Below are 23,206 nucleotides of genomic sequence, written 5' to 3'. Positions count from 1 at the left end.
CCATTTCGTACGACGAATGTCTCGTTAACGGTCCTCTTCTACTCGTTCTCTATATACCGTGTTCTTGATTATACGTATATAAAAATCCTCATTAAAATTATGATTATCGTCGTACGTACAGAGTGATCCGCTTAAAATAGGCCACTGAAATATCTTGTCTAATTGTAACGATATGAAAAATGTTTCGTGCGCGATCTGGACGGTGTTACAGACATGTTATTGTACAGTTTCAAATATGACTATATTTGTAACGGTCACTAATGGTAACAAAAAGCGTTCGATCTTCGAAATCATTTAAATTGCACCATGGAATGGTTGTATCGTCGTAATTAGAAAAAATAATTAGATGGCTTGTTTCGCATGGAACACCCTGTATACACACATATTTCGCACTCGAATTTAATATCAATGTATAATACATACGAACGCTCGAATACGACGGGGACTCGATGTAGTTTAAATGGGGTCATACATAATAGGAACCGCGGCTTTTCCGTATGCTCGATTCGCTCTTTAATCACGATGAAACGAGAAAACCGTGGCCTCAAATACGCCCTTCAGCGGTGCCGGGGAACCAATTAGCGCGCGAAATAATTACGCCGCGTAATGCGCCTCTGGTCTGACGTACGTCACGAATAATAATAATGGCCATCCCGAGGGTAGAAGGTTTTTGTTAATTAAAAATGTGGCTCGATTTACCCCGACAAGAATAATACAAGGTTTTCTCGTCTAGCGTTAATGGCACCGTCCCTTTTGTTCAATTTATCTGGCGTCGTTCGTCGGCGCGAGCTTTTAATCGCGTCACGCGTTCCGTCGCACCAAAATATTTCCTTGATAAACGTCGATGAATAGGAGAAACGCGTTGCCCTTCTCCCCCTAGATGTGAAGCGAAATAAAAAAAAAAATTGCGAACCATAAATTACTGAAAAAATACCATCGTTTATTTTCTATTAATAAAATTATAATTCTTACATCTTAGAACGTAAATTAAATTAACCGAAGTAGGCATCGTCACTGGAGCCCTCTGTCGTGCAATTCTGGAGTAACGATGCCGGATTGGACATGTCGCCGATACCTTGCCCTCCTCCCGCACCAACAGACTCACTGATACTCCCGCCTCCTCCCGGTCCAGGTCCAGGTCCTGCTCCGACTACGTTAACTCCGGTCGCATTTCCTGCTCTCAGAGGTTTTACGTCCTGCGAACCTTCGTACGTTCGACTCTGCTGATTCTGCGAATTGATCTCGTTGTAAACGAGCTCTTGGATCTTTAATCTTACGAACATCTGTCGATCGAGTGGTAAACTCTTTAGAGGATTTCTGACGCTCATAAGAAAGTGATAAGTGTCGTCCTCTTCCTCCTGAGATATGCTCAATCTCTTCTGTAGCGACTCGAACCTTTTTCGATCCACCTCGGAATAATCGTTATCTAATGCATCCATCAGAGACCTCTTTCTACCGATTTTGTTCATTTTAGGCGGGGGCATAACCTGATGTAAAGCATCGTCGTTCGAAAGAAGAGACTGACACGAATCGCCATCTAAATCGTCGAATTGAGTCTCCTCGTGACCTTCTAGAATGTCGATTTGTGGCTCTATCTGCGTCCCATCTGGGGAAGATCGAAGGGCTGCCGAGCAATTCTGCGAAAGGGTACATCCGATCACCCGTGAATTCATTTGATCTCGTAGAAAGAACAGGCTCTTGAACCAGACCCACTTCGAGTCGTGCTCATTGGCGCCACCGTCGCACTTCCCTCGATAAGTTTTCTTTAGTTCGTTGCGGAAATTATCCCGTAAGTGCTTCCACTTCGATTTCGCGACGTCCGCTGAAAAATGAAAATTTTGTCGTTATTCTTCACTTTGGGCAAACTTCGTGAGGCTTCGTTGCCACGACGATTGAAACATCCACGAATATCTAGTGATCGACTGATCCAATTATTCTGCCTGTACACGAAACGTATCGATTAGATGAGCAGACAACACCGTTTGTATGAGTACCCGTTAATTCGGTGACAAGGTGCAAGCATGCGCGCAGCGTCTCGTCTAGTCACTTTCCGATGAATTGAGTTTCTCTCCTTTCAACTAATACAAAAGAGAATTATCGCGTAATTTAAGCCGTGTCATGCAAAAGGTTTTTGGTTTAGCAATCGTTTCGTCCACTTCTAGAGTAATCGACGCGACCTCGTGCGGAACATCGACCGAACCCAGGTATACTAATCGTGCAAGTTATCGATGTTCCAACGACATCGTTTTCGCTGCGATAACCCTAACTGTATACCCGTTTTCCTGCACGTAGCCACTCGACAGGCGATAACAATTAATCGTAGTTTCCTCAAAAAGTTTGTTTCTTTCGGTAAAGAAGAACGACGATAAAAATTGCTCACCCGAATCGACGATCGATCGGCTAGAGTGGAAGGGAAGCCTCGATCGGTACTCGAGCCGGTCGATCGTGGAACGAAAAGGTGGGGCGTGCGTACGCGCAATTGGAAGGAGGGAGCGTTCGAAAAAGAAGGAGAGAGGGAAAGAAACGGTAGAGAGGGAGCGATAGAGACGAGCGACGCAGGCGCGAACGGATGAGACGGAAAGAAGAGAGTAGAGAGGGAAGAGAGCGAGGCGTATACTCACTGGAGACCTCGCAAGCCCTCGCGATCTCCCGCCACATCTTCAGGATGACGTCGCGATTGTGATAGTTGACGTTCTTCTGGTCCCAGATCGCGGGCCTGGCGTGTACCTCGGTGATCAGTCTCTGGAGATCCATCGTCATCGCGTTCCTACGGGCGCTCGTGTTGCATCTCCTGGACGATCGCTTGCTGGCAGCTCGACGGTTGAGAAGCGTGATGCCGGAGCTGAGGGAGGAAGCAGCCGCGCGCGAGCCGCTTCCTCCTCTGGATACGTTTCGTTGAGATTCGTTGGTGTTGTGAACGAGCCGACTTTTTGGCTGCTTGGTCGGTTCCTCGCTGGGAATCGTCGCTCCGGCCGGCTGTTGGTTCTGTTGTTCTTCTCTGACCGTGAAGATCGCGTCGGTGGTTCCGCTGGCGGTGTCTACGCCGCCTCCACCGACGACGACGAGTTCGTCCTCGTCGTCGGCGTTACTGTTTCGTCGCTGCTGCCTTCTCTTCTTCTTCTTGCGCCTGGCGATACGAGCGTTGCCGGCCGAGGAGGAGCTCGCGAAGCCGAGCCGAGCGGAGGATCGCAGGCGAGACGAATCCAGGGCTTTTTCCTCCTCGACTCGTGCACGCGTGCCGCCGTCCATACACGGCCGGTACACGCGCGCGTTCAGCCGAGAAGACGCGCACCCGCCTCAAGAAATTAGCCCGATATGTTGCGTGTCGTTCGGCCGAAACGACAGCAGTCGATTGTTACTGGACGACACGCGCACGTTCTCGTCCGCTCGCGATACGCTACCCGCCTGCTCGCCAGTCAGCGCTACCGCGCCGAGCCCCAAGTCCGAGCCTTCCTTCGCTTTTGCCCACGATTTCAGCTTCGGCTTCGGCCTCGCTCGAGCTTGCGCTCGGCTCCGCTCGGTTCGGCTCGGCCTGACTCGGCGTCGCTTCGCGCGCCACCGCTCGCCGCCGCTCGTCACCGCTTGCGATCTCGACTCAACTCGCGATACCTATACCGAAAACAAGCCGTGCCAAGTCACCCTTACTTTCTTTCTACTATCCCACGCTTTGCTCCCGAATACGTTTTCGCTTTTCTTTAGTACACTAACCCGTTCTCGCGCTCCGTTCAGCTTTATTCCGCCTGCCACTCGCCAATTCACCGACACCGCTTCCAGTTATCCAATCTCCTCCCGCTATCCATTTTATCTCCTGCCCTTTCTTCCTCTTATCGCGCGATAGAGTCTGCTATTACTTCTACGCTCGAACGCAACGGAAAAAACGAAATTCTAACGAACTCGACCGAACGTAATCTCAACGAACGTTTCCTTCAATCGATCGACACGTAATATCTCGATTGTTGTATTTCGCAGTCTTCCCTTCCGTCGTATTCGAGTTTTGGTTTTACGCCGAGGAATCTAAGGAATCGAATCAAATTTCCGGCCATACGTCGAGCACGATATATACTACGACTGTCTTCCTCTCGATGCTTCGTTCCTCTTCGATCAATGCGAAACCGCAAGGCTGTTTTGACAGTTGCTGGTTCGAGAGCGTGCATCTGCCACTAAACGGGCAGCTCGACCTTCCTCGGCCCGGCTCGATGCAGCTCGACGCGGCTCGGCTCGGCTCGGCTCGACTCGGCCCGACTCGGCTTCGCAACGGCGCTTCGCTCGCCTCCGTCACCTCGAGCTTGTCGATGCTGCAACCGCGACGCATCTCCGCTCGGCTCGGCTCGGCTCGACTCTGCTCGGCTTTCCTCGACTCGACTCGATTTGACTTCATTGAAGTGTAAACCACCTTGCGTGACTCGCCATCGTGCCAGCGCGGGCGCGTTTTCTATGAAATACACCTGCAGGTACACGTCGTTATACACGTACAAACACAGAAGAAAGAATGAGTGAGCGATAACTTTAAAAGTTTACAAAAACATTCATCATTCTATCGTAAGATCTTAAAGTTTTTTCTTTCTAAAAATTTAGAATACTTGCGACGTGTCCGAAAATCTGTTCGTTGAAACTTCACACATTTTGTTGTAAACGCACATTCAAGAACGTCGTATCCTTGACACGAATAATCGTCTTCGTCTAACGTTCTAGGTATCGATAGACTTGCCGTAACTCTTTTCGTCGATTCATTTAAACTACATACATATATCGATTTGTGTGTTAGAAACACTGACTTTAAGAGAGACAGGACGTTACATCAGCAACCAATATACGCCAAATATGTATTCCTTATGTGTGTACATATCGCGATCGATAGCAGAGAAGGAGCACAGATTGCTATTGCGCGAAGACGGACAATAGCGGCTTGCTTGCATATTGGGTTGCATTCAATCTACGAAGCGCAATTCAGGTACGCCGGATGTAACCGTAGAATGCGTTTATCTCTGACCGCATGGAACGATATCCTCGTACGTGACACAATGATCTACCTTTGGCAACGTCTGTCGATGTTTAACGACGTCCATTAGAGTTGTGCATAACGTCCGAAATTTCATTTTAAGGTTAGAAATTTATAACTTTTTATCTCTAACGTGATTCGAAAGCCTAGTATTGGATTCTTAGAAATTTAAAACAAATATACACTTTTTCGATGCTATGAACAGAATATACAATTTTTCCAACATTCTATGCGACGATATTGATTTTTTTCTTGACTTCCAGGTTTTCAAAGTTTCTGTTCTAAATGTTGGTATTATTATAGGCGGATCGTTTCAAAACGACACACCCTTACTTTTAATTACCCAAGCCTCGAAATAGAAAAATTAAATGAGAGTGTTGCGAATTCAGTCTAATTTAAGTTCAGTGATCGTCGAGGAACTTTGAATATATTACTCAGGCTTGGAAACTTTGACGAACTTTCGCATACATTATTATATACATATGTGTCGTTCATAGAGAGTCACGTCACATTGAAGTTCAAACACGTTTCGAGAATGGTGTAACGATTCTTTATTAACTTTTTTGCGTTTAATAGTGGGTATATCATAATTTTATTTTCTTTTTTTTTCTATGGAAAAGAGGATTATCGACGATGGCAGGGGAAATGATATTAAGACAACCGTGATCGAATTCTTTATTACAAAATTGAAATGCTCGCCCATTGCAGAGGGATTGAGACTTTAAGCCAGATCAAAGGTGAACGTAGTCGGAACATTTTCGAAGATGTCATGGAAGCCGTACTGTTCCAGCTGGTTGTCGGGGCGGGGGATCTTCGCATTGATGGAATCAATAATCTTGTGGAAGGTGTTCCAGCATCGTTGCTCCACCGTGTCCACGACTTTTTGCTTAAATACGTTCACGAGATATTTGATCGCAGTGTTTAGCACATTGTCGAACACGTTGCCCTTCAGCTTGATGCTTAAATTTCTGAAAATCGATATTAACATAACGACTCTCCCGTGTGAGATTCCGTATTAACATAACGACCCTCCCGTGTGTATATGAATATGATAATTACTCGATGTTGATAATCTTGATCGAATCGATAACAATTTTATAGTTGACCATGTCCAGCAAGAGCGTTGTCGACATATCCATGTTCGTAAAGTACCCGTAAAAATTTCCCTGCCTATGGATAAGCCCGTATCTGAAGAAGTAGTCATACTCCAGCTGAAAGTTTTGGTAAAAAATAATTTCACTTCACACTGTGTTCGTATACACTTGTTCGGTATTGTTTTCTTCGCCTTACGTCGAGAGCGTCGAATCTCAAATTCATATTCATGGCCAAAACCTTGTTTTCGAAACTTAGAATAACGTCGCCACCGCGCTTTATATTAGCCAGGCCAAGCAACCGACCGTTCGTCATGTCAAGAACTCCGTTGTGAGTTATCACACCATCCTGAAAGAGTTTAAGAGTCGAGAAAACGTTGAAATATTTTGCACGAATCGATCCCAGTTACGGAGATAAATACCAGCTTCTTGTAGATATCTGACATCGACAGAGGATCCATTCCATCGTTTAAGATGATATTATGAAGCTTAGGCAACATCATATCAAACAATTTGTTGATATTCACCGATACCGTTTTATTGTTATTGGATACTCTGCAATACAAAATGTACTTGAGAAGGGTTTGTATTTTTCGTCGAGGTAACAGTTCCGTGCGAACGATAATCGTATTATTTTTTTTTCTCGAGTTTGCCATAAATTCCATATCTAACACGATCGAAGAGGTAGTGTAATATTTTTGCCCATGTCTCGCCATTCATTACGCCGAGTAAAGTCGTTGAATGCAAATAGAAAAAGATAGATCACTATTACGTCGCGTAACAATTATTTCTTTTGTTCGTTCAACTTTGTATACGTCGCAAGGAAAATTGAGAAACACTGAGGGCGAATGAGAATCGGTGAGAGATGGTGGGGGATAACCTAGCGACAACCTGACGGAGGGGTGCTATACTACGCAGTTAGAAAAAACGTAACGGACATTTGCCGACGGTTAACTTACTCGAGACTGGGATGCGCGGAACCCACAGCGAGTAGGATGGACGCAACGAGCAAAAAGAGAAGACGAATTTGAGCGGCCATGATGATGCGCGTTAACGAACTGATCCGGAAGATCAAATACAGTCCGACTTTCGTTCGCCTGCCTTTTATTGAAACTTTATTGCATTATCTCGCATCTTATCCGATTATCAAAGTACATCGATAGTAGCTCATTTGTTATTAAAAACGCTCTTTGTGATATATATCAGTAATATTCGACAAGATAATACGAGAAAAATTATCCGATAAGATGTTCGATACGAATTTCTTCCGAAATCCAGGTGTACAAATTACAAATCAGTTAAAGTGAAAGGCGAAAAGTAAATTCATTTTTTCTTTTTTCACATTGAGTACATTGTTACAAGTGACATCAGAAGATTGTACAGTGAAATGTTCTCGTTTGTTTTTTCAAGATGTTCGCGAAACATTGTCGTCGCGATTTCCTCGATTGTTTTAATCGTAGATTTCTTCGTTAAAAATATCCAGGCTTTGACAAAAGGTGTCATAAATCTTTTCGCTAAGTCACTCCCGTGAATGGAAAGTTTGATGGATCTGGAAAAAAAAATCGACCGTGTTCGTATTTCCTTCTGCTGACGATTTGTCGTTAAGATGTTCGATTCTGAATCGATTTTTTAGAAAGTCGATCTCTGAGAGGACGATTTATTTTTTAAATCGATATTTGCATGTCCGATTTTGGTACGAATTGATTCTTTCGTTCGAGAATCGATCCTCGTTCGTTTTCGTTTACTTTTATCTTTTCATCGATTGTTCATACTTGTGCTAGATATTTTCTATGAGTAGAAATAAGACAAAAATGTTATACGAACATTTATAAATGTTTCATAAACATATTACGACGAAAATGTGAATTGTGAAAGACACGGTAACGCAATTGCTCTTATTGTTATTAGGGTAGAGGGCAAAAATAGGTCGATGATATTTATCTAATTCATTTGGACGAGCTATTCAAAACGTCGGTCATTCTTATCGATATACAATATAAATCGCGATTTACGAATTTCAAGCATTTTCTATTAATCTCGATAAAAATAATACAATATCAATTGCGCGTGTGTTCCAGATTAATATAAATTAGATAAACATTATCAATTTGGAACAGCAAATTTGTTGTTCGCGTTTCGTGTTCTTTCATATTTATTCGCATTTATTAACCTACGTTTGAATAACATTTCTATCTCGTCTCTATTTGTAGAACTGAAAACTAACGATTGATTTACCACCTGATGTACGATTAATTTAACTTAAAGATTTCAGAATCGATTCTCTGCTTTGGATGTGAAGAAGAAGAAAAAAAAAACCAGTTCGCGTACTCGATGTCGATTAATCTTAACTTTTTCAGAACGAACTTGAAACCGACGATATCGAAATCGATGCGGATTTCCACACGAACGAAAGTCGCCTTGGCGTGTATCCTTCCATACTCTGACAGAAACAGCAGCTTCACGAAATAGTCGTAGGAGAGCTGAAACAGTAGAGAACGTATTTTAAACTAGCACGTGTTAACGATGGATAAACGACACACGATATACTTACCAAAATGCTGTCAAATGTAATACTCGCGTAGATACCCAGTGTTTTATCGCCATAGATGCCGATAACTCTGCCGGCGCGTTCTAATTCGGACAGATAATACAGCGATCCAGAGGAGAAGGAATACGTTAACTCGCTGAACTCGGTAGGCAGAAATAGAGATGGCTGAAAGAACACGTAAAAATCATTCGATCAACTATGGATACGTTTGTTGAGTTGTTGCGGTAAACGCAGTGTTCTTTTCACGGTGTTACGCTCCTGTGCGCGCGGTAATGAGAATATTCCCCGGGTTGTTCGATTTGCTCGGTACACATTTACAGAAGAACAACGAGTAGGGTTCGAAGCTTTAAAATTCGAAGTAGCGAACCGGAACGAGCGAACAGACATTAGGCTTTGATTTTCCGTGTGTCTCGAAAATGTCTGAATTAAAGTAACGCGAAACCCATTTAAATCGAATTAATATTATTAAGTATTTTAACGATAACTTAATTTTAGTCCGAATGATTCACGACATTGATTTCCCGCTAATTGGGTGAAGAAATATTGGACTATAACACGAAGGAAAGATTTATCGATAAACAGCACTCGTATGATAACACAAATGATCTCACGCTCGTAATTTGTACATCGCGACACAATTGTATTTAGAATAAATCACAATGCGAAAATTGGTCTGTATCTATTTCGCGGGAGATGTAGCGAAAGGACACTCTATTTTTGCACTGTTACTTTTTACTTTTCCATTCGAAATAGAAAAATATCGATGAATAAAATTGTATCTTTCGATCACAAAAATTGATTGTAATTAGTCGCAAAGATTAAGAATAACAAAAATTAAAAATTAACACCTCTTATATTGTATCGATAATATGCTATCTGCCCCCTTATCTTCGATGTTCTATTGCTTATTAGGGTAGAATTTGTATTTTCCTAACCTATTCGCATCTTGTAACGATCTGAAATTTATCTAGGCATCGATTGTTAAACAAAGTCGACAAATAGTTAGAAAAGAAGTACGCATCCAATGAGAACAACGCAATCAAATAATATAAACTGAGGAAACGAAAAAAATACGAGTACATACGTAAAGTAATAATTGCATTATTGAGAAACAAAAAATAAAATAAGCAGCATTGTATGAAGTTTAGAGACCGAAGACAATAGGAAGAATAGGAAGAAAAAATCAGAATATGAGTAATAAAGAGTTGTTAAATAGAGAATTGAAACGTGATCAAAATTGTTTCTTTTTTTAAGAGTTAACAATTAACGCTTAACAAGTACAATTATCTTTAGTTCCCCTCTATCGTTTCGGTCCACTAAATCAAGAATCGAACGACAAACAACCTCGAAAGACACGTATTTTGTCGTTCGTCATTGAATTCTTGTTTCCTTACTGCGACACGGCGAGAAAAATATTGAACGGGTGACTACGAAGCCGACGATTCCCGATCGAGGTCGTGGTTCGAGTTTTCTCTCGCCTTCGAGCTTCCTCTGGTTCAAGGTCGAATCGTAACATTTCCGAGCGAGAAAGCGAATCGGAGAGAACGCGATTTGAGACGTACGCCTCGTCCTCACAGAGTTCAATGTCGAGTTGCAGTGATCGTCGACCATCGACAACCGAGAACCGCTTTCGATTTCGTTCGAGTTCGAACTCAAATATGGCCGACTCCGGGAGAATGCAGTCGAATAACGGACTCTGTGAACAGCGGTATAGTCGCCTCGAAACGGGAAGAAAGATCCTCGTCGAAAGAGGTTCAATGGCCGATTCACTGTCGTTTTCGTTTGAGGTTCAGCGTCTCGTTGATTTCGCTTTCGTCGATCGGTTGTTACGCGTGAGTTCACATTCGCTTTCGAATCGCGACCTACTAACCTTAAAACTCAATTTCTACCTCGAAATCCAGCTTTCCAAGGTATCGTAGAAGATTTTCGAGGTTTACTGATTCTTTAATGAGCGCGCAGGGCCGTTTGTCGCATCGTCCATACAGTGTGCGACCGTGCCTTCAAATTAAGGTTCGCCTTGGAATTCTTTTCACGTTACGCAAAAAACTACAAGTCGCGAACACATTGTACACTTACCATCCAGAAACTTTGACGAATGTCCGGGATCGTCAGTGGATCCAGCTCGTTCGCGAGAAAATATTTCGCAACGAGGGGAAAGTAATCGCCGACGTATTCGGTCAAATCTAGACAAACCTCTTTCTCTGAACAATCCTTCCCGTAGAACGAATCATTCTTCACGGAATCGTCGTAGTTCGACCTAGGATTAATTCTGTCTGCGTGTCCTATATTATGTTCGATCGAAGATACAAGCACAATCGTAACGATGTAGACGAACGTAACGTCGATAAAATAATATAGTTTTCCTCGCATTTAAATTTCGTTTATTTCCATTAGGTAATACCAATAACGTTTTCTTTCTCCTTTCTATGGAGTTCGTGCGCCAACAATGAGCTTACTAATATTTTTTTTTGTTTCGACTTCAAGCGAATAGTGCTTCCAACCACATTTATTAATTATAAGCGTCCTAATCTTAACTAGCATTCTTATCTGGTAATGTGCAGTTCGAGAAAATCGTTATCGTTTTAAACTCGACAACGTGAACGTCTCGAAGCAGAGCGAGGACTCGAACCGAGCTGCACTCGCTCGTCAAGGAGAATGACGATTTATCGATATTATCGACGTGAACAACCGTTGCTCGTTACGTGGTGCCATCGCGGTGACCAATCTACAGCTACTACGCGTTTCAACGTTCTACATTAGCGACGTTAATTATTAACTCATTAGTTCAAATATTATAATCCATCGTCTTTCAATCGAGTACGATTCCCGACTGTATTCGTTCACTTCTTGAAACAGTATACGTGTGAGGATCTTTTATCTTGCTAATGGAAACATTTCTATTACCGTTATTTGTGTTGACTCGTGTTTGAAACATTCGTCTCTGTACCTGTTCCGTAGAAACTGGTGTTGTCGATTGTAACTTTTCTTCTATTTTACATCGCCTTGACGCGCATACTTATTATTGTATGTATTAAGTACATACAGTTGTGACGTTTAATACTCGTCTTTTTCTTTATAATTTATCGTTTGTCAACTGTAAAACTTGTTCTCTTTTCTTTCTGAATTTATTCTGTGTATTTATTTTTTATATTTATTTAATGAATTACGCCTTGACGGAATACAAATTCTGAAATTCATAGTTTAGAAAAGAAAAGAAGAAGAGTTTATGAAAGGTATAAATATTGGCTACTTTAAGTCGAGGTTAAAGTAGAAGAATGAGTTGAGAAAGATCATTGACGAGAAAAATGGGACGGTCGAAGTAAAGCTTTAAGTTGTTGACCGTAAAAAGCCACGAACAAAGAACACGCCGTACCCTTTGTATAGGAGTTTGATCGATCTTTATTTTCGCAAACCGTATGGACTACGTTGTGTACATAATGTGCTTTGATATGTGTTTACGGAAGGAAAAGCCGCACGATATTATCTGCACTTCGAAAAATGCAAAGCAATTGTTAAGTTGTTATCGACGTAGCGCATCCGTAATATAGCAAAGCAAAACATTTCTTGTTATTTTTACGCTTCTGTTTATTTTTGCGTCTTACAGGTGTTGCGTCGTGGCACACGTGCCAGCTAGACGGATATTCATGTACTCGTTCAACAACACGATCGTTATTTACAATAACAAAACATTCATATCTTTTGTACGTCGAACAGCTTTAATTGGGAGAGATGAGAAACGCAACAATTGAATCATTTTTTATTTATTTTTTTTACCATTATATACTATCTCCGTACGTGGTTAATTAAGTTAAACAAATACGTGTTAATCGTTGTTCTCTTTTACCGCGATTCTCATTTATCGTTTTCCCTTTGTTTCTTTGAATCCTACGTCAAGCGTATTTGTCGACAACATGTTATCGAGAACTTTGTCCATTTATAGGTCGTTGATCCATGTACTCGAATGTATTTTCAATAAAAGTTTTTTGCTTCGAAAAAACACTAGCGCCACGAAACTGACGCTTCTGCTTTTGGCTGTCCTGTAAAGTACGCGACATATATAGCGATCTCGTAAAAACTATGTGGAACGAAAACAGTAATGCCCTTGAGTGTAGAACGTCGAACGGTTCAGTGCGGGCCCTTGAGTGATCCTTTTCGGGTGCTAGAATTTTATGGTCTTGGGCGCCTCAAGGCATGCAACAAGCAACATCACCATATACTATAATACTGCCATATCATTAAGTACGCTCTTACAGTTAACAGACCACTTTTCGGTAAGGGAAACCACATTTAGCGGTCTTCAATCAATAAGGGTATCGTTTAGTGGACCACTCAAGTATGTCAATCCATTCTGCTTAAACCACGTCTCGGACTCGTAGTGTACAACCTCGATCGAAACGCGTTACTACGAGTTAGTCTCGTAATTGTCGATCTCAAATAATTTTAGATCATTGTTTATATTTCTATGTATCTAACGAAAAATATACGCAGCAGTTTTTATGAAGTAATAAATGATGTGATTTACAACGTTTGCGACAACAAAGCGAAATAACTGTGTTACGTAAGGGCCAGTAGAGGTTATCACGAACGAAGCTTATTTGCTGATAGGAGAAAAGATTGGATCCCGTTTTCGTAGAGAGCTATAAAAGCCAATTTTTTACTGCATGATCGCGATTACGCAAAGAAAAAGAAAAGATTTCCAAAATTCGAGCGTTAAGTTCTGCGGTACCGCTAAATGGTTTCCTTTAGTTTCGCTTATTATACAGTAGTAAAATCGAGCGTACTGCGAGACAATGTCGAGGTTAAAGACGCATCATCGCGCAACGATACCGCCTACGCAACGCCTCTCGGTGTTTTCTCAATACCCTCAACGATTTCCTGTCATGCTGCGCACATCGACCAAGTCAAGATAAGTAACTACAAAACAATCTTGTTTGCCTACCAACGTTATCTGGCCCCCAATCCTTCGAACGAGTTTACGATTCTCCAATGGGAAAGCTTAGATAAGTGGGCGTGTAGTGCCGCGTCGTGACGTATTGCGCTCTTACGTATTCGTTGCGAAATTCGTCGTTTTGTTTTTCGATGCGCGCGCACACGTGCTCGGAACCGTTGGATCGGGCCAACCTAGCTGTCCTAGATTGTAAACATCTCGACCGCGAAGCAAACAAACGCGAAAATGGTTTACAGCGTCGTTGTTTTCGATATTTTTCACGTACCTTCTATTTTTATTATTGTTATGTGTCATTAAACAGATAGAGATATTCTTCGAGTTAGGGAACAATTATGAATAGAAACAGGTGTGTTAGGATACACTGTGAACACAACGAGCGTTTCAATGATAATGAAATTATGCGAGAAATGTTTACACAGCTATCAAGGCATCGGTCGATCGACGTAATCTCTTGATGTAATCGTGCGTGTTTGCTTTTTGATCGGGCGTCGATTACACTTCAAATGACCAAACAAACAATACGCGATGTAACACGAATTAGATATATGCACAGGATGGTCGATATTATCGGGAAAAGGTTTTTGAAGAAGTGCGGTATTTTCTTTCTCATATTACGACGATTCCGTGCGAATCGAGATACGGAACGTGGTGGTCGATTACTCGCTAGGGTGAAACAGCGTGACGAGAACTCGAGCGACGCAGTAGAAACCGTATCCGGTGGATACAAGATGGTACGGAATATATAGGGTGTCCCAGTAATCACGGTACAATCGGGAAGAGGGGTGATTCTACGTAAAAAAATAAGTTGAAAATGTAAAATAACATTCTTCCGTACGAGGCTTTGTTTTCGAGAAAATTAACTTTGAATATTCTTATGATACACGTGCGTTTAACATGTGTGTCATGGTTTGACGAAATTCGATTTATTTTTCCATTTGGGTATAATCGTATTGACACGACTTTGTACACTCGTGATACAATATCGGAATTTGTTGTTTTACTAGCTTACTATCATTCGGTTTCAAGTATGAGGTTTTGTTTTTCGTAAGATACAGTAATTGAGAACACGAGGGAATATTTCTCTTTTTGTAAGATACGGTAATTGAAGCTATAATATTTTATGGAATTTTATTAAATCAAAAGTATATTCCGAAGATAACAGAAACGCGTAGTGTTTAAAAGCGAGGATTGCCTTAGCGTTTGGAGTATTAAAGACATAAAATATATTAGAAAGTGTTCATGATAATTTAATTTAGTTTAGTCATTTTTAACAATTTCTATTTTAATAAAGCAAATCTTAAAAGTAAGTTGTTTTATTTTCATTTGCAAATCCACTTTAAGCAGACAGGTAGACGGTACACAAAGACTGATAAGGAATTAGCTGAGACACAATCAAAGTCTATTTTCTTGAAAACAAAACCTCGTGCGAAAATAAAAAATGTTACTTTACATTTTTTACTTATTTTTTGCTTACTTCCTTTTACTGGAACACCGTGTATACATATTTCGCGAAAGCACGCTCGATGATCACACGAAACGAAAGGATCGATGTATGTACTTGCTGCTCGATCTTGTTTCACGGTACCTGGCGCTATTCATACTCATTTCCTGTCGTTGAAATCACGTTTTCGCCTGTATTTGCTCGCGTCGAACATAACCCGTAACGGTCACGTCATAAGGGTGAGCAGCGCGAGCAATCGAGGGTCGAGTGTCGAACTTTTCGTTTTCTCCCGTAATTTCATACTGTTGCGTCACTCTATCGGCCGTGACTTGCAACTTTATTCTCACATTTCGGAACGGATCGATGCGATTGCCCTCTGGATTTCAAGCACGGAGAAATCGCACGGAGATAGAAATGGGTAAATAGCGGGTTATGTGGTGTTTTTCAGCCACGAACGAAGAAGAACAAAGGAGCAAGCACGTAAGACGGGAAGAAGTGAGATGGATTCCAGGTCCCGGTGGTGTGAAGGCGAAAGGAATGTTTTTCTAACCATCGAGACATGTGTTTATCGCGATGGAAGTCGTCATCGGTGGTCGGTTACTCGACCGACAATCTAGGTCAACGATCCGAGGTGTTTTGCGTCCTTTCTTTCCGCAGCGAAAAGTGGAAAGGAGCCTCGGTCGTTGGTTTGACACCGACGACTATTTGGAACGCCTCTTGTCCGCGAGAACACGAATCACATGTTTTTTCCATCCAAAATTTATACTTACGAATGTAGTGTCGGAACTTACGCATCATCGTGTATCCCCCCGCAAATACACGTAGGCGCATGAGTGTTGGTATATTCGGTGAGCGGTTCGCGCGCACCGCAAGCACGATAAACCGCCGTGTATCTCGAGGTTCTCGCGTCGGTGCTTCAGTTCGACTCGGTTGCTCGCACGAAGTGGATGTACGCAAGCACGCGAACCTTTTTCTTCATTGTATCGGAGAAAACATTTTGAAAGTTTGCTCGCGAGACGACTTGTTCTAGAAACCAAGTAGTTATATTTCAGTTGTGCAACGGGATCACTTGTGTTCCCTCAAAACTTCCATTTTATTTTTAACCGGCATCGAGCATCGAAGGGTCACCCTAATACGTGGATCGCCGGTCTCTTCTCTCGACTGCGGAGGAGCAGTTTCGAGATTTCAATTCGGTGAGTAAAAATCGGTGTCGTTAGGAGTCATACTTCCACTGTCAATAGTCGTTTCGCGCTTGAATGAACGAGCTGTACTTATGAATGAGAACATCGAGCGGGAAAAGCACGCGCGTACGTCTCTATCTGCCTGCGTGCGTATCGCGCGGTGGATTGCAAAACCTCTCCCAATTGGCAAGACCGCCGAGAATATTTGCTATTCTACTTTGCACCAACTATGCGCCGGTTCCGGGGTTCTCCGTGCCTTTGGAAGCGAGAAACCGCGTGCTACTGAGAAATTCCAGGAGTCTCTCAAACATCGGTGTATGAGACGTGCGTGATAGTGATCATTCGCGTGATTAGAAATTTAAAGTCTGCAAATATTTGCGAAAGTCATCGTTAATAATTATTACCAATTGCGACCGTACAAAAGAGTTGCCCGTCGTGGAGGAGTACTCGATACATTTGATAACCAAAACGGAACTAGATAAGTTCGAAAACCCGTAAACAAAATTTTTTTCGCGTACGACCGTGCTCCATAGCTTCCGGTTTTACAGTGGGAAACAAGAGAGGCGGTTGCACAATTCAGTCGCTTGTCTTCGCACGCTAGAGCACCGGTTGTCACCGGTTTCGTAAAACTCATCCGAGACGTTTTCTCTCCTTTGATCTTATTTTCGTCGAAAGCGTCGGCGCGAGCGAAGCTCAAGGCCGCCATTGCGGGTTCGTTCGTACGAACGAGTTCAAAAGTTTCTCGTTCGTCGCTTTTCGTCGACTCAAAGGTCATCTCGTACCGTTCACGCTCAGATTGATACGATTAGAAACTCTTCCACCGATTTACGAATGCGAGAAAAAAGTAACACGATTCGACGAGTTCAATGTCAGGTCCACGGTCGACGAATTAATCTGGGCTGGGGCCAACCATCGAGAACCCGGATATTTTCTCGTCAAACTATTAATCAACGACGGACGTCGCAGTCTTGTTCGGTCGTTAAACGACAAAGAGATGTTCTACCGTTATAGAAACGAACGCCGTTCCAAAATTGGATTTGCGTGGACGTTAGTTACACGTCGCGCGTTTATCGATCGTCACGCGTCACTCGCGCAATTCAGTTTCCGCGAGATGACCAATCTCAACCGCCATATTTAACCAATTTTCACCGACGGCCCACTGCGAAACCGCGTGGGGGTAGCGGTAAACAATAAATTTGCGAAATTGAATCGCGATTTTTTTATCGTTGCAAAAGTAGTCTGGAAACGATATCTAATCATGTCTGAAGACAAGTTTTATAATTAGTCATTGAAGGAAATTTTATCAAAGAAAGTAACCGCGTAAACATCAGCGACAGCTTCACATCCCTAAGATTAATGTACATATATACGTCAAACTCTCGGTAATCCTTGAGTCATCCGTGAGTCATCTGAGCTTGACTTCTTCGTGATAAATTATCAATTAATTACTAAGTACACTTCATACGCGTGGCAAGAAAGCGGGCTTTCAACCACCGTCTTGCAACGCGTGTAATTTGCGCAAAATAGTAATTCGAAAGTAAACATAGAATTCTTAGAATCTCGATAATCGTATTATATTTATTACAATAATAATTAGACATTTTTGTGTTATGCAAATATGAAAAACATGTACTACACGTATTACAGTATATGTACACTTGTAATGAATAAAATATCAATATTATTTTATTAGTTTATGATATATTTATACGAGCATAAATATATAAAATCTACAATATTACAAAAGATTACTAGAGAGAAAAATAATTTTTGAGGAGTACAAAACGATTTTGTAAGTAGAAACGTCAGTTTATATAAAGAAAAATTTAATCATATCAGATCATAATTTTCATCCTTCGACGAAGGACCTATCTGTATAGATTACGACTGGGAGTGTTCGACTACTTAAATTTACGTATATGTAAATTTTGAAGGAAATTCATAGGTGAAGTGAAGATGAATTTCATGAATTTTTAATAAAGTCTTTCAGTCGCTTTTATCTTCCTGGCTTACTCGATTTTGTTTGTACGCATTAATGTCGTGAATGGAAAACAGTAAGAGCGAGTGATGTATAATTAACAGTTGTTCATTTTGGCGCGTGTCATGCATAATAGTTGCACGATGACGATCGTGGATGAGTTGCATTGTATTTTTGTGGAAAGTAATACATATACCTCAATAGTTTTCACTAAATTTTATATTTTCACCTTTATACTCGTTAGATTATTTTACACTAGAAAGTAATTCGTTTGATTCGTTTTGAACAATTCATTGACTTAATAAAACTAGAAACACATATTGTATGTGTATTTTAAAACTCGTAAATAATGCTGAATAAATATTTTTTACGTAATTGTACTCGTAAAAGACAGCCTTGAAACGACAATTGACGTTTTAATGAAACTTTTTCGTACAAAAATTTTAATTTGTTCTTACAGTAATATCTGACGCTTAATTTTGTTTTATCAACGAATGTCCAATTATCAACAAACTAAATATCATTCGAACATGTTCTAGTGTCAATTGTATTATAAGAAGCTCACAAATCTAATTGTGTGTAGTTTCGCGACGATAAAGTAAAGAAATATAAAAACTATATTTTCCTGCTGTGGTTACTCATTAGTAACCTCAATCATCGCCTCGCTCCGTGCCGGTAATTCTAAGAAGTGGTGGGGATACCTTTGTAGCAATCTGAGGGACGAAATTAGATATTCTAGTAAACATTGTATTTGTAAAAACACTATCTACGACAATCGACACAGTAACCAACGTTATAAAATTTATATATGTCTTTACCATTAGTGCCAACTTGAAAGGTATTATTGTGCCACGTTCCGAAGTCGTGAAGATTGATATTGTTCGACGGAAGAGTAATAACAGACGTCTGGTCAACAGTTTCTTCGTAAAAGTTTTTAGTCTGCTTATTTCTGAAAGCGAACGGCTACAGCCCAGTAAACGTTTTCCTTTCTCCTTGTGAATACAAACGATCATTCGTCGTGTGAAAAGGAAACCGACGCGATTCATACCGGTTAATGCCACGTCATGATTCTTTCTACCGACTTTTTTTTCTTTGTTTTGCCTATTCATGTAACTACCAAATATAACCTATCATTTATTTGTTCGAACATGCTCACACATGTATCTACATTTTTCTCTTTTCTCATCCATTCTCTCTTCGTTTTATTTTACTTCTGTTGCCGAAGGGATTCCTTTTTCCTCCTTCGTTATACAAATAAATAAAAGTGAAATGACAACAATATTTTTCACGATCTTCGCTTGCGTTCTAATCGACCTTGTCGACACGCAGGCTCGAGTCCACGATTTCAGACATCCTGTGCATTGTTTTCGGATGAGTCGACATCGTTCAGTGCGTGCCCTTCGAGCAATAACAGGTCCACGAGGTTACAAGCGAAAAGAAAACGACCAAACGTAGCTCAGGTTTACGAACAGCTTACTTTCGCTGGCCAGTTCCACGTTATTCACGCTCCGCGTCGAAACAGTCGTTTCGCTCGGTACGCGATTAACCATCAAACTGGTATTGCATAAACACGCGTCGTCGTAACCCGATGTAATAGACAGGGGTTGCCTATCGGATCGAAGTTACGAGCAACATTCGATAGAGGAACATCGTCGTCCTTTTTTGTTCCTTATCGTGAATTGCGTTCCCAAGCGTCCAAAGATTAATTTATTCTCCAACGAGGCGCCTCTGCATTGACATTTCTGTGATACGCTCGATTTCGCTACGTAAAGCTTCCAGCCGGAAATCGGTAAGCTCGCAAAGAGGTATATTTATTAAATTATATACTTGTTCGTTCTGTTACATACAATATTTCGCGCGCGACTAATTTTCAACCCACGTGCATAAAATGTCGCGAGTCACTTTCTGTGCACTGAGTAACGCGATTACTCCATAGATAGCGTGGAATATCAGCTAGACACACAAAAGCTCTGCGCAACAACGTGAACGAAATGTTCGTCGATTAACGATCATCGTCCATTGATCGCGAACGAGATATCGCGATAATGTTAAAAGATAATGCGGTACTGCGAAAATGAGTAATACTCGGCGTAAATTAGCTTTTTTTGGTCGGTCGACGTATGCTAAGGAATATGTCTAGATATCGCGTGCAACGAATGTACATAGCGGATGCAAAGCCACCGACTCGTGATTCCTTGGGCAAATGCGGAGACACGCGGCGTTTCGAGCGTTTGGACGAGCGAATCGTTCGTCGAAACGGTTGGCACAAAGGGACGTTTCTTCCCGGAAGCAGCTGCTTCTTCTTCTCCTCGACTTGTGTTTGTCAAACCAGCACGCAACACCTGCGTCTTGACCACTTATCTACCGAATATTTCTTTAGTAGTCGGTTCAAAAAGCACGAAAACTTTATTTCACTTTTAAAATGTACGGGTAGTTAAGAAAAGATATGTATGTAAATTTGTTTTAATGCATGCACTAGATCGTTGCAAACTTACTTTTTTTATCGAACACGAAACTTTAACATTTGTTATACACCGATTCCGCTACTCGATTGAACAATTATGCTAATAAACCCGCTAATTCTATTGATTTCTTTCGCAGCTTTCAGTTACTTCATTAAAAACATCTACATAAAAAGCTATCGCTTTGTAACGAGATAATTTATTTAATGGGTTGTGTGTTTATCGACTTATCGTTACTGTCTGATAAACAGTGATTGCAGACCTCGACTTTCAACACATACAATTAAAATATTTTTATTACATAATAAGGAAAGAACACGTACGAACTAGGTAATATAAAAAGCTAGGCGAGATACCTCTGTTATTATATCTACCCTATTATTTAACCTTCACACTATGCAGTGAAGTTCATAAGACTGCAGAATTTTACTTACAATGTTGCGTTTGTAAGCTACTTAACGGTAATGCAGATATTTTGGTAGTGTTACCACGACAATCCTCAAGAAATAAACATTTTAAATGATTGCGATAATTGCTTTGTAATTTGGGATTTTTATCCCAAGAGTGAGCTCAAGATACAAAAAATATATGCTGCGAAAAGGTTAAGTCTAACCTATTTCGACGCATTCACGAAGGTGCACGATTTCGTAAAGTTTACGATTGGAACCATGGCATCGTGAAGTGTAATGCTTAACCTATGTTACCCATAACCTATATAAATCGTAACGAAAATGTCTGTCGGCGTTACTACCACTGGAATACTTCGAGTTTGCCTTGTAAATCGAATAGATTCACGACGGTGCTATTCTACTGGAATAGCATATAACCAGCGACAACTTCGACAAGCTTTACCCATTTCTCATTCTTGATACGTAGAGACGTTTAAGCCCATAAAAACATCGTTTCTGAATATCTTATATATCTTGGTAACGTCAAAATAACACGAATTTGCGCCATCATTAAAAACATCGACAGTCAATGATCTAACCGTTAGCATTAAACGATATTTACACTCGGTTCTCAATGTCAACGAGAGAAAAAGCAAACAAGAAGAAAGAGAGACAGAGAATCAAAACAACACACGAGAGAACGTCACACGGGAAAATTCCAAATAGTGTTGGGGGAATATTGTTCTAACGATTGAATTTCTTGAAATTCGTCCAACTGTCAGTCTCGCTCATCTAAAGAGTTTACGAGCAGTCTGCCCAGTTACGCAATATCGAATCGTTTCGTGCGAGACATCTATCTCGAGAATTCGAACGGTTATTCAATGCAGCCTTTCGTTCTAAATTTGACCGAAATTATCGCGACAATTTGCCTCAATAAAATTTCGATCGTTCCGCCACATTATAGATTGGACGAAAATTACGCATGCAGTTTTTTTCCGATCGAGACCTTTTAAGCTCTTTATCGTTGTTGTCGTCATCGTTACAACAAAACAAACTATAAATTAAATTGTGCTCGCTTTCTCCGTACAACGTATATTTGTGCTACAAGTGCAACGAACACGGTACGAATTACTTGGGAAAATTGTGTTCTTTGGAACGGTTTCCAAACGCTCTGACAGAGTTTGCGTAAACGTTTAGGGAACGGTCCGAATAGAAAAATACTTCTTGGCCCTGAGGTTTGCGCATTCGCTCGCCCGCGAACCTTCTCTTTTACGCAAGCTTCGAGAAAGCAGTACACCTTTTTGCCACGTTCGCTCGAGACAATAAAATTGGTACAAACAACCTTTTCAAACCCAATACCACCTAGTCCAATTAACGATGCTGCCAATTAACGAATACGGGTCATTCTTTTGTTCTGTTGTTCAAATGCCGCGTGAAACAAAGTGCAGCACTCACGATGATTGTATCGGTGAGTCGAAATTCTACCAACGTAAGAGTTTAATGATCAATTTATCGAAAAGAATGATAAACGTGTCGGTGGAGTGTAAACCCGTTACCTTTGATTTGCTAATGCGAAACGAGTGCGTGGGGCTTACGTAACGTTTAAGCTTCGTTTTAACTTTGCGCTTGTAGGATTTCGCCTGCATCACGATCCGATGCGTGATACTCGTCGAAGCTTCTAGTCCGTATTACTGGCGAAACGTTCGAGAACGATTAGAAACGGAAGGACCCGCGTCACTGAGTATTAAATTGTTAAAGGTTTCAATTGTCGTTCGCAACAAGAAACACGTCTTTGGTAATAGTAATCAAAGTCGTATAGTACGTAAAATATTTCCGAATAAAATCAGTTTCAGTGACTAATAATCGTTGTTTCTGTTGCAGGTCCGAAGTGTGATTCAAAGAACGCGGTAGACAGCGAGTCTCGTCACGTGGCATCGGGTCTTATTGACCGACGTGTATCAGGGCTCGGATTGGTCGAGACGTTGCACGTGACCTCCTGTAACGTCACTTCGACTACCGTCTGCTGGTGTCGGGCGAATTTCTCAACGAACCTTTCAAGAACAAAGGATTCGCGTTCGGTCTGTGTTACGAATTTGCCCTTTCGAAGGGATCGTGTTCCCTGTCCTTCAACCTTGATCTTGTATTCGTAAATTGCGCATTTCAGTGGAC

General features: G+C 41.3%; 6 protein-coding genes across 19 annotated transcripts; 2 read left to right on the top strand and 4 right to left on the bottom strand.

Moving 5' to 3' along the window:
• Positions 1–738: 738 nt before the first annotated feature.
• LOC143154714 (uncharacterized) lies at positions 739–4,685 on the bottom strand. Of its 3 annotated transcripts, none has more exons than XM_076326653.1 (3): positions 2,622–4,685; positions 973–1,822; positions 739–876 (listed from the first exon to the last, which is right to left on the bottom strand). In XM_076326653.1, the coding sequence occupies exons 1-2, from the start codon at positions 3,247–3,249 to the stop codon at positions 993–995; spliced, it is 1,458 nt and encodes a 485-aa protein (XP_076182768.1). In that variant the 5' UTR covers positions 3,250–4,685; the 3' UTR covers positions 739–876; positions 973–992. The 3 variants fall into 3 exon arrangements, with proteins under 3 accessions (XP_076182768.1, XP_076182767.1, XP_076182766.1); XM_076326652.1 differs by lacking the exon at positions 739–876 and having other exon boundaries at positions 926–1,822; positions 2,622–3,609; positions 3,709–4,685; XM_076326651.1 differs by lacking the exon at positions 739–876 and having other exon boundaries at positions 926–1,822.
• Positions 3,315–8,582, top strand: LOC143154717 (uncharacterized). Of its 8 annotated transcripts, XR_012994244.1 has the most exons (4): positions 3,318–4,493; positions 4,693–5,102; positions 5,263–5,539; positions 5,620–5,846. XR_012994244.1 is itself a non-coding variant. In XM_076326664.1 (3 exons), exons 1-3 carry the CDS (start codon positions 4,490–4,492, stop codon positions 5,663–5,665), a joined length of 309 nt encoding a protein of 102 aa, XP_076182779.1. In that variant the 5' UTR covers positions 3,315–4,489; the 3' UTR covers positions 5,666–5,846. The 8 variants fall into 8 exon arrangements, 6 of the variants coding, with proteins under 6 accessions (XP_076182779.1, XP_076182777.1, XP_076182776.1 ...); XM_076326664.1 differs by lacking the exon at positions 5,263–5,539 and having other exon boundaries at positions 3,315–4,493; positions 4,693–4,951; XM_076326662.1 differs by lacking the exons at positions 5,263–5,539; positions 5,620–5,846 and adding an exon at positions 8,448–8,582 and having other exon boundaries at positions 3,316–4,493.
• LOC143154715 (uncharacterized) lies at positions 5,661–7,261 on the bottom strand. The gene is made up of 4 exons (XM_076326654.1): positions 6,513–7,261; positions 6,290–6,439; positions 6,059–6,210; positions 5,661–5,967 (listed from the first exon to the last, which is right to left on the bottom strand). The coding sequence occupies exons 1-4, from the start codon at positions 6,804–6,806 to the stop codon at positions 5,721–5,723; spliced, it is 843 nt and encodes a 280-aa protein (XP_076182769.1). The 5' UTR covers positions 6,807–7,261; the 3' UTR covers positions 5,661–5,720.
• LOC143154716 (uncharacterized) lies at positions 7,395–11,210 on the bottom strand. 3 transcript variants are annotated; one of them, XM_076326657.1, is made up of 4 exons: positions 10,832–11,210; positions 8,642–8,803; positions 8,440–8,570; positions 7,395–7,639 (listed from the first exon to the last, which is right to left on the bottom strand). In XM_076326657.1, the coding sequence occupies exons 1-4, from the start codon at positions 11,006–11,008 to the stop codon at positions 7,429–7,431; spliced, it is 681 nt and encodes a 226-aa protein (XP_076182772.1). In that variant the 5' UTR covers positions 11,009–11,210; the 3' UTR covers positions 7,395–7,428. The 3 variants fall into 3 exon arrangements, with proteins under 3 accessions (XP_076182772.1, XP_076182770.1, XP_076182771.1); XM_076326655.1 differs by having other exon boundaries at positions 10,715–11,206; XM_076326656.1 differs by having other exon boundaries at positions 8,455–8,570; positions 10,715–11,202.
• A 4,241-nt stretch (positions 11,211–15,451) lies between these two features.
• Positions 15,452–23,187, top strand: LOC143143522 (uncharacterized). Of its 3 annotated transcripts, XM_076304881.1 has the most exons (3): positions 22,479–22,505; positions 22,670–22,832; positions 22,919–23,187. In XM_076304881.1, exons 1-3 carry the CDS (start codon positions 22,494–22,496, stop codon positions 23,185–23,187), a joined length of 444 nt encoding a protein of 147 aa, XP_076160996.1. In that variant the 5' UTR covers positions 22,479–22,493. The 3 variants fall into 3 exon arrangements, 1 of the variants encoding a protein (XP_076160996.1); XR_012991189.1 differs by lacking the exons at positions 22,479–22,505; positions 22,670–22,832 and adding an exon at positions 15,452–16,220 and having other exon boundaries at positions 22,919–23,054; XR_012991191.1 differs by lacking the exons at positions 22,479–22,505; positions 22,919–23,187 and adding an exon at positions 15,452–16,220 and having other exon boundaries at positions 22,670–22,807.
• Positions 18,186–19,923, bottom strand: LOC143143614 (uncharacterized). Its single transcript, XM_076305091.1, has 2 exons — positions 19,005–19,923; positions 18,186–18,899 (listed from the first exon to the last, which is right to left on the bottom strand). Exons 1-2 carry the CDS (start codon positions 19,293–19,295, stop codon positions 18,837–18,839), a joined length of 354 nt encoding a protein of 117 aa, XP_076161206.1. The 5' UTR covers positions 19,296–19,923; the 3' UTR covers positions 18,186–18,836.
• Positions 23,188–23,206: the final 19 nt, after the last annotated feature.

The sequence above is a fragment of the Ptiloglossa arizonensis genome, chromosome 1, assembly GCF_051014685.1.
Source record: "Ptiloglossa arizonensis isolate GNS036 chromosome 1, iyPtiAriz1_principal, whole genome shotgun sequence".
Lineage (NCBI taxonomy): Eukaryota > Metazoa > Arthropoda > Insecta > Hymenoptera > Colletidae > Ptiloglossa > Ptiloglossa arizonensis.
The sequence above is the reverse complement of the archived record's forward strand: the minus strand, read 5'-3'. Positions and strand labels throughout refer to the sequence as shown.

What these genes read in the sequence shown, in the direction of transcription:
- LOC143154716 (XM_076326655.1), bottom strand. Translation starts at nt 11,008, where the DNA reads ATGCGAGGAAAACTATATTATTTTATCGACGTTACGTTCGTCTACATC. An exon ending in TTCGTCAAAGTTTCTGGATG is followed by an intron (nt 8,804 to 10,714) that starts GTAAGTGTACAA and finishes GTGTTCTTTCAG; the next exon opens with CCATCTCTATTTCTGCCTAC. An exon ending in TTCAAGTTCGTTCTGAAAAA is followed by an intron (nt 7,640 to 8,439) that starts GTTAAGATTAAT and finishes TTTTTTTTCCAG; the next exon opens with ATCCATCAAACTTTCCATTC.
- LOC143154715 (XM_076326654.1), bottom strand. Translation starts at nt 6,806, where the DNA reads ATGGCGAGACATGGGCAAAAATATTACACTACCTCTTCGATCGTGTTA. An exon ending in TGAGATTCGACGCTCTCGAC is followed by an intron (nt 6,211 to 6,289) that starts GTAAGGCGAAGA and finishes CAAAACTTTCAG; the next exon opens with CTGGAGTATGACTACTTCTT. An exon ending in ATCAAGATTATCAACATCGA is followed by an intron (nt 5,968 to 6,058) that starts GTAATTATCATA and finishes ATCGATTTTCAG; the next exon opens with AAATTTAAGCATCAAGCTGA.
- LOC143143522 (XM_076304881.1), top strand. An exon ending in CAACAAGAAACACGTCTTTG is followed by an intron (nt 22,833 to 22,918) that starts GTAATAGTAATC and finishes TTTCTGTTGCAG; the next exon opens with GTCCGAAGTGTGATTCAAAG.
- LOC143154714 (XM_076326653.1), bottom strand. Translation starts at nt 3,249, where the DNA reads ATGGACGGCGGCACGCGTGCACGAGTCGAGGAGGAAAAAGCCCTGGAT. An exon ending in GAGGGCTTGCGAGGTCTCCA is followed by an intron (nt 1,823 to 2,621) that starts GTGAGTATACGC and finishes TTCATTTTTCAG; the next exon opens with CGGACGTCGCGAAATCGAAG.
- LOC143143614 (XM_076305091.1), bottom strand. Translation starts at nt 19,295, where the DNA reads ATGAATAGGCAAAACAAAGAAAAAAAAGTCGGTAGAAAGAATCATGAC. An exon ending in CTTTCAAGTTGGCACTAATG is followed by an intron (nt 18,900 to 19,004) that starts GTAAAGACATAT and finishes TTCGTCCCTCAG; the next exon opens with ATTGCTACAAAGGTATCCCC.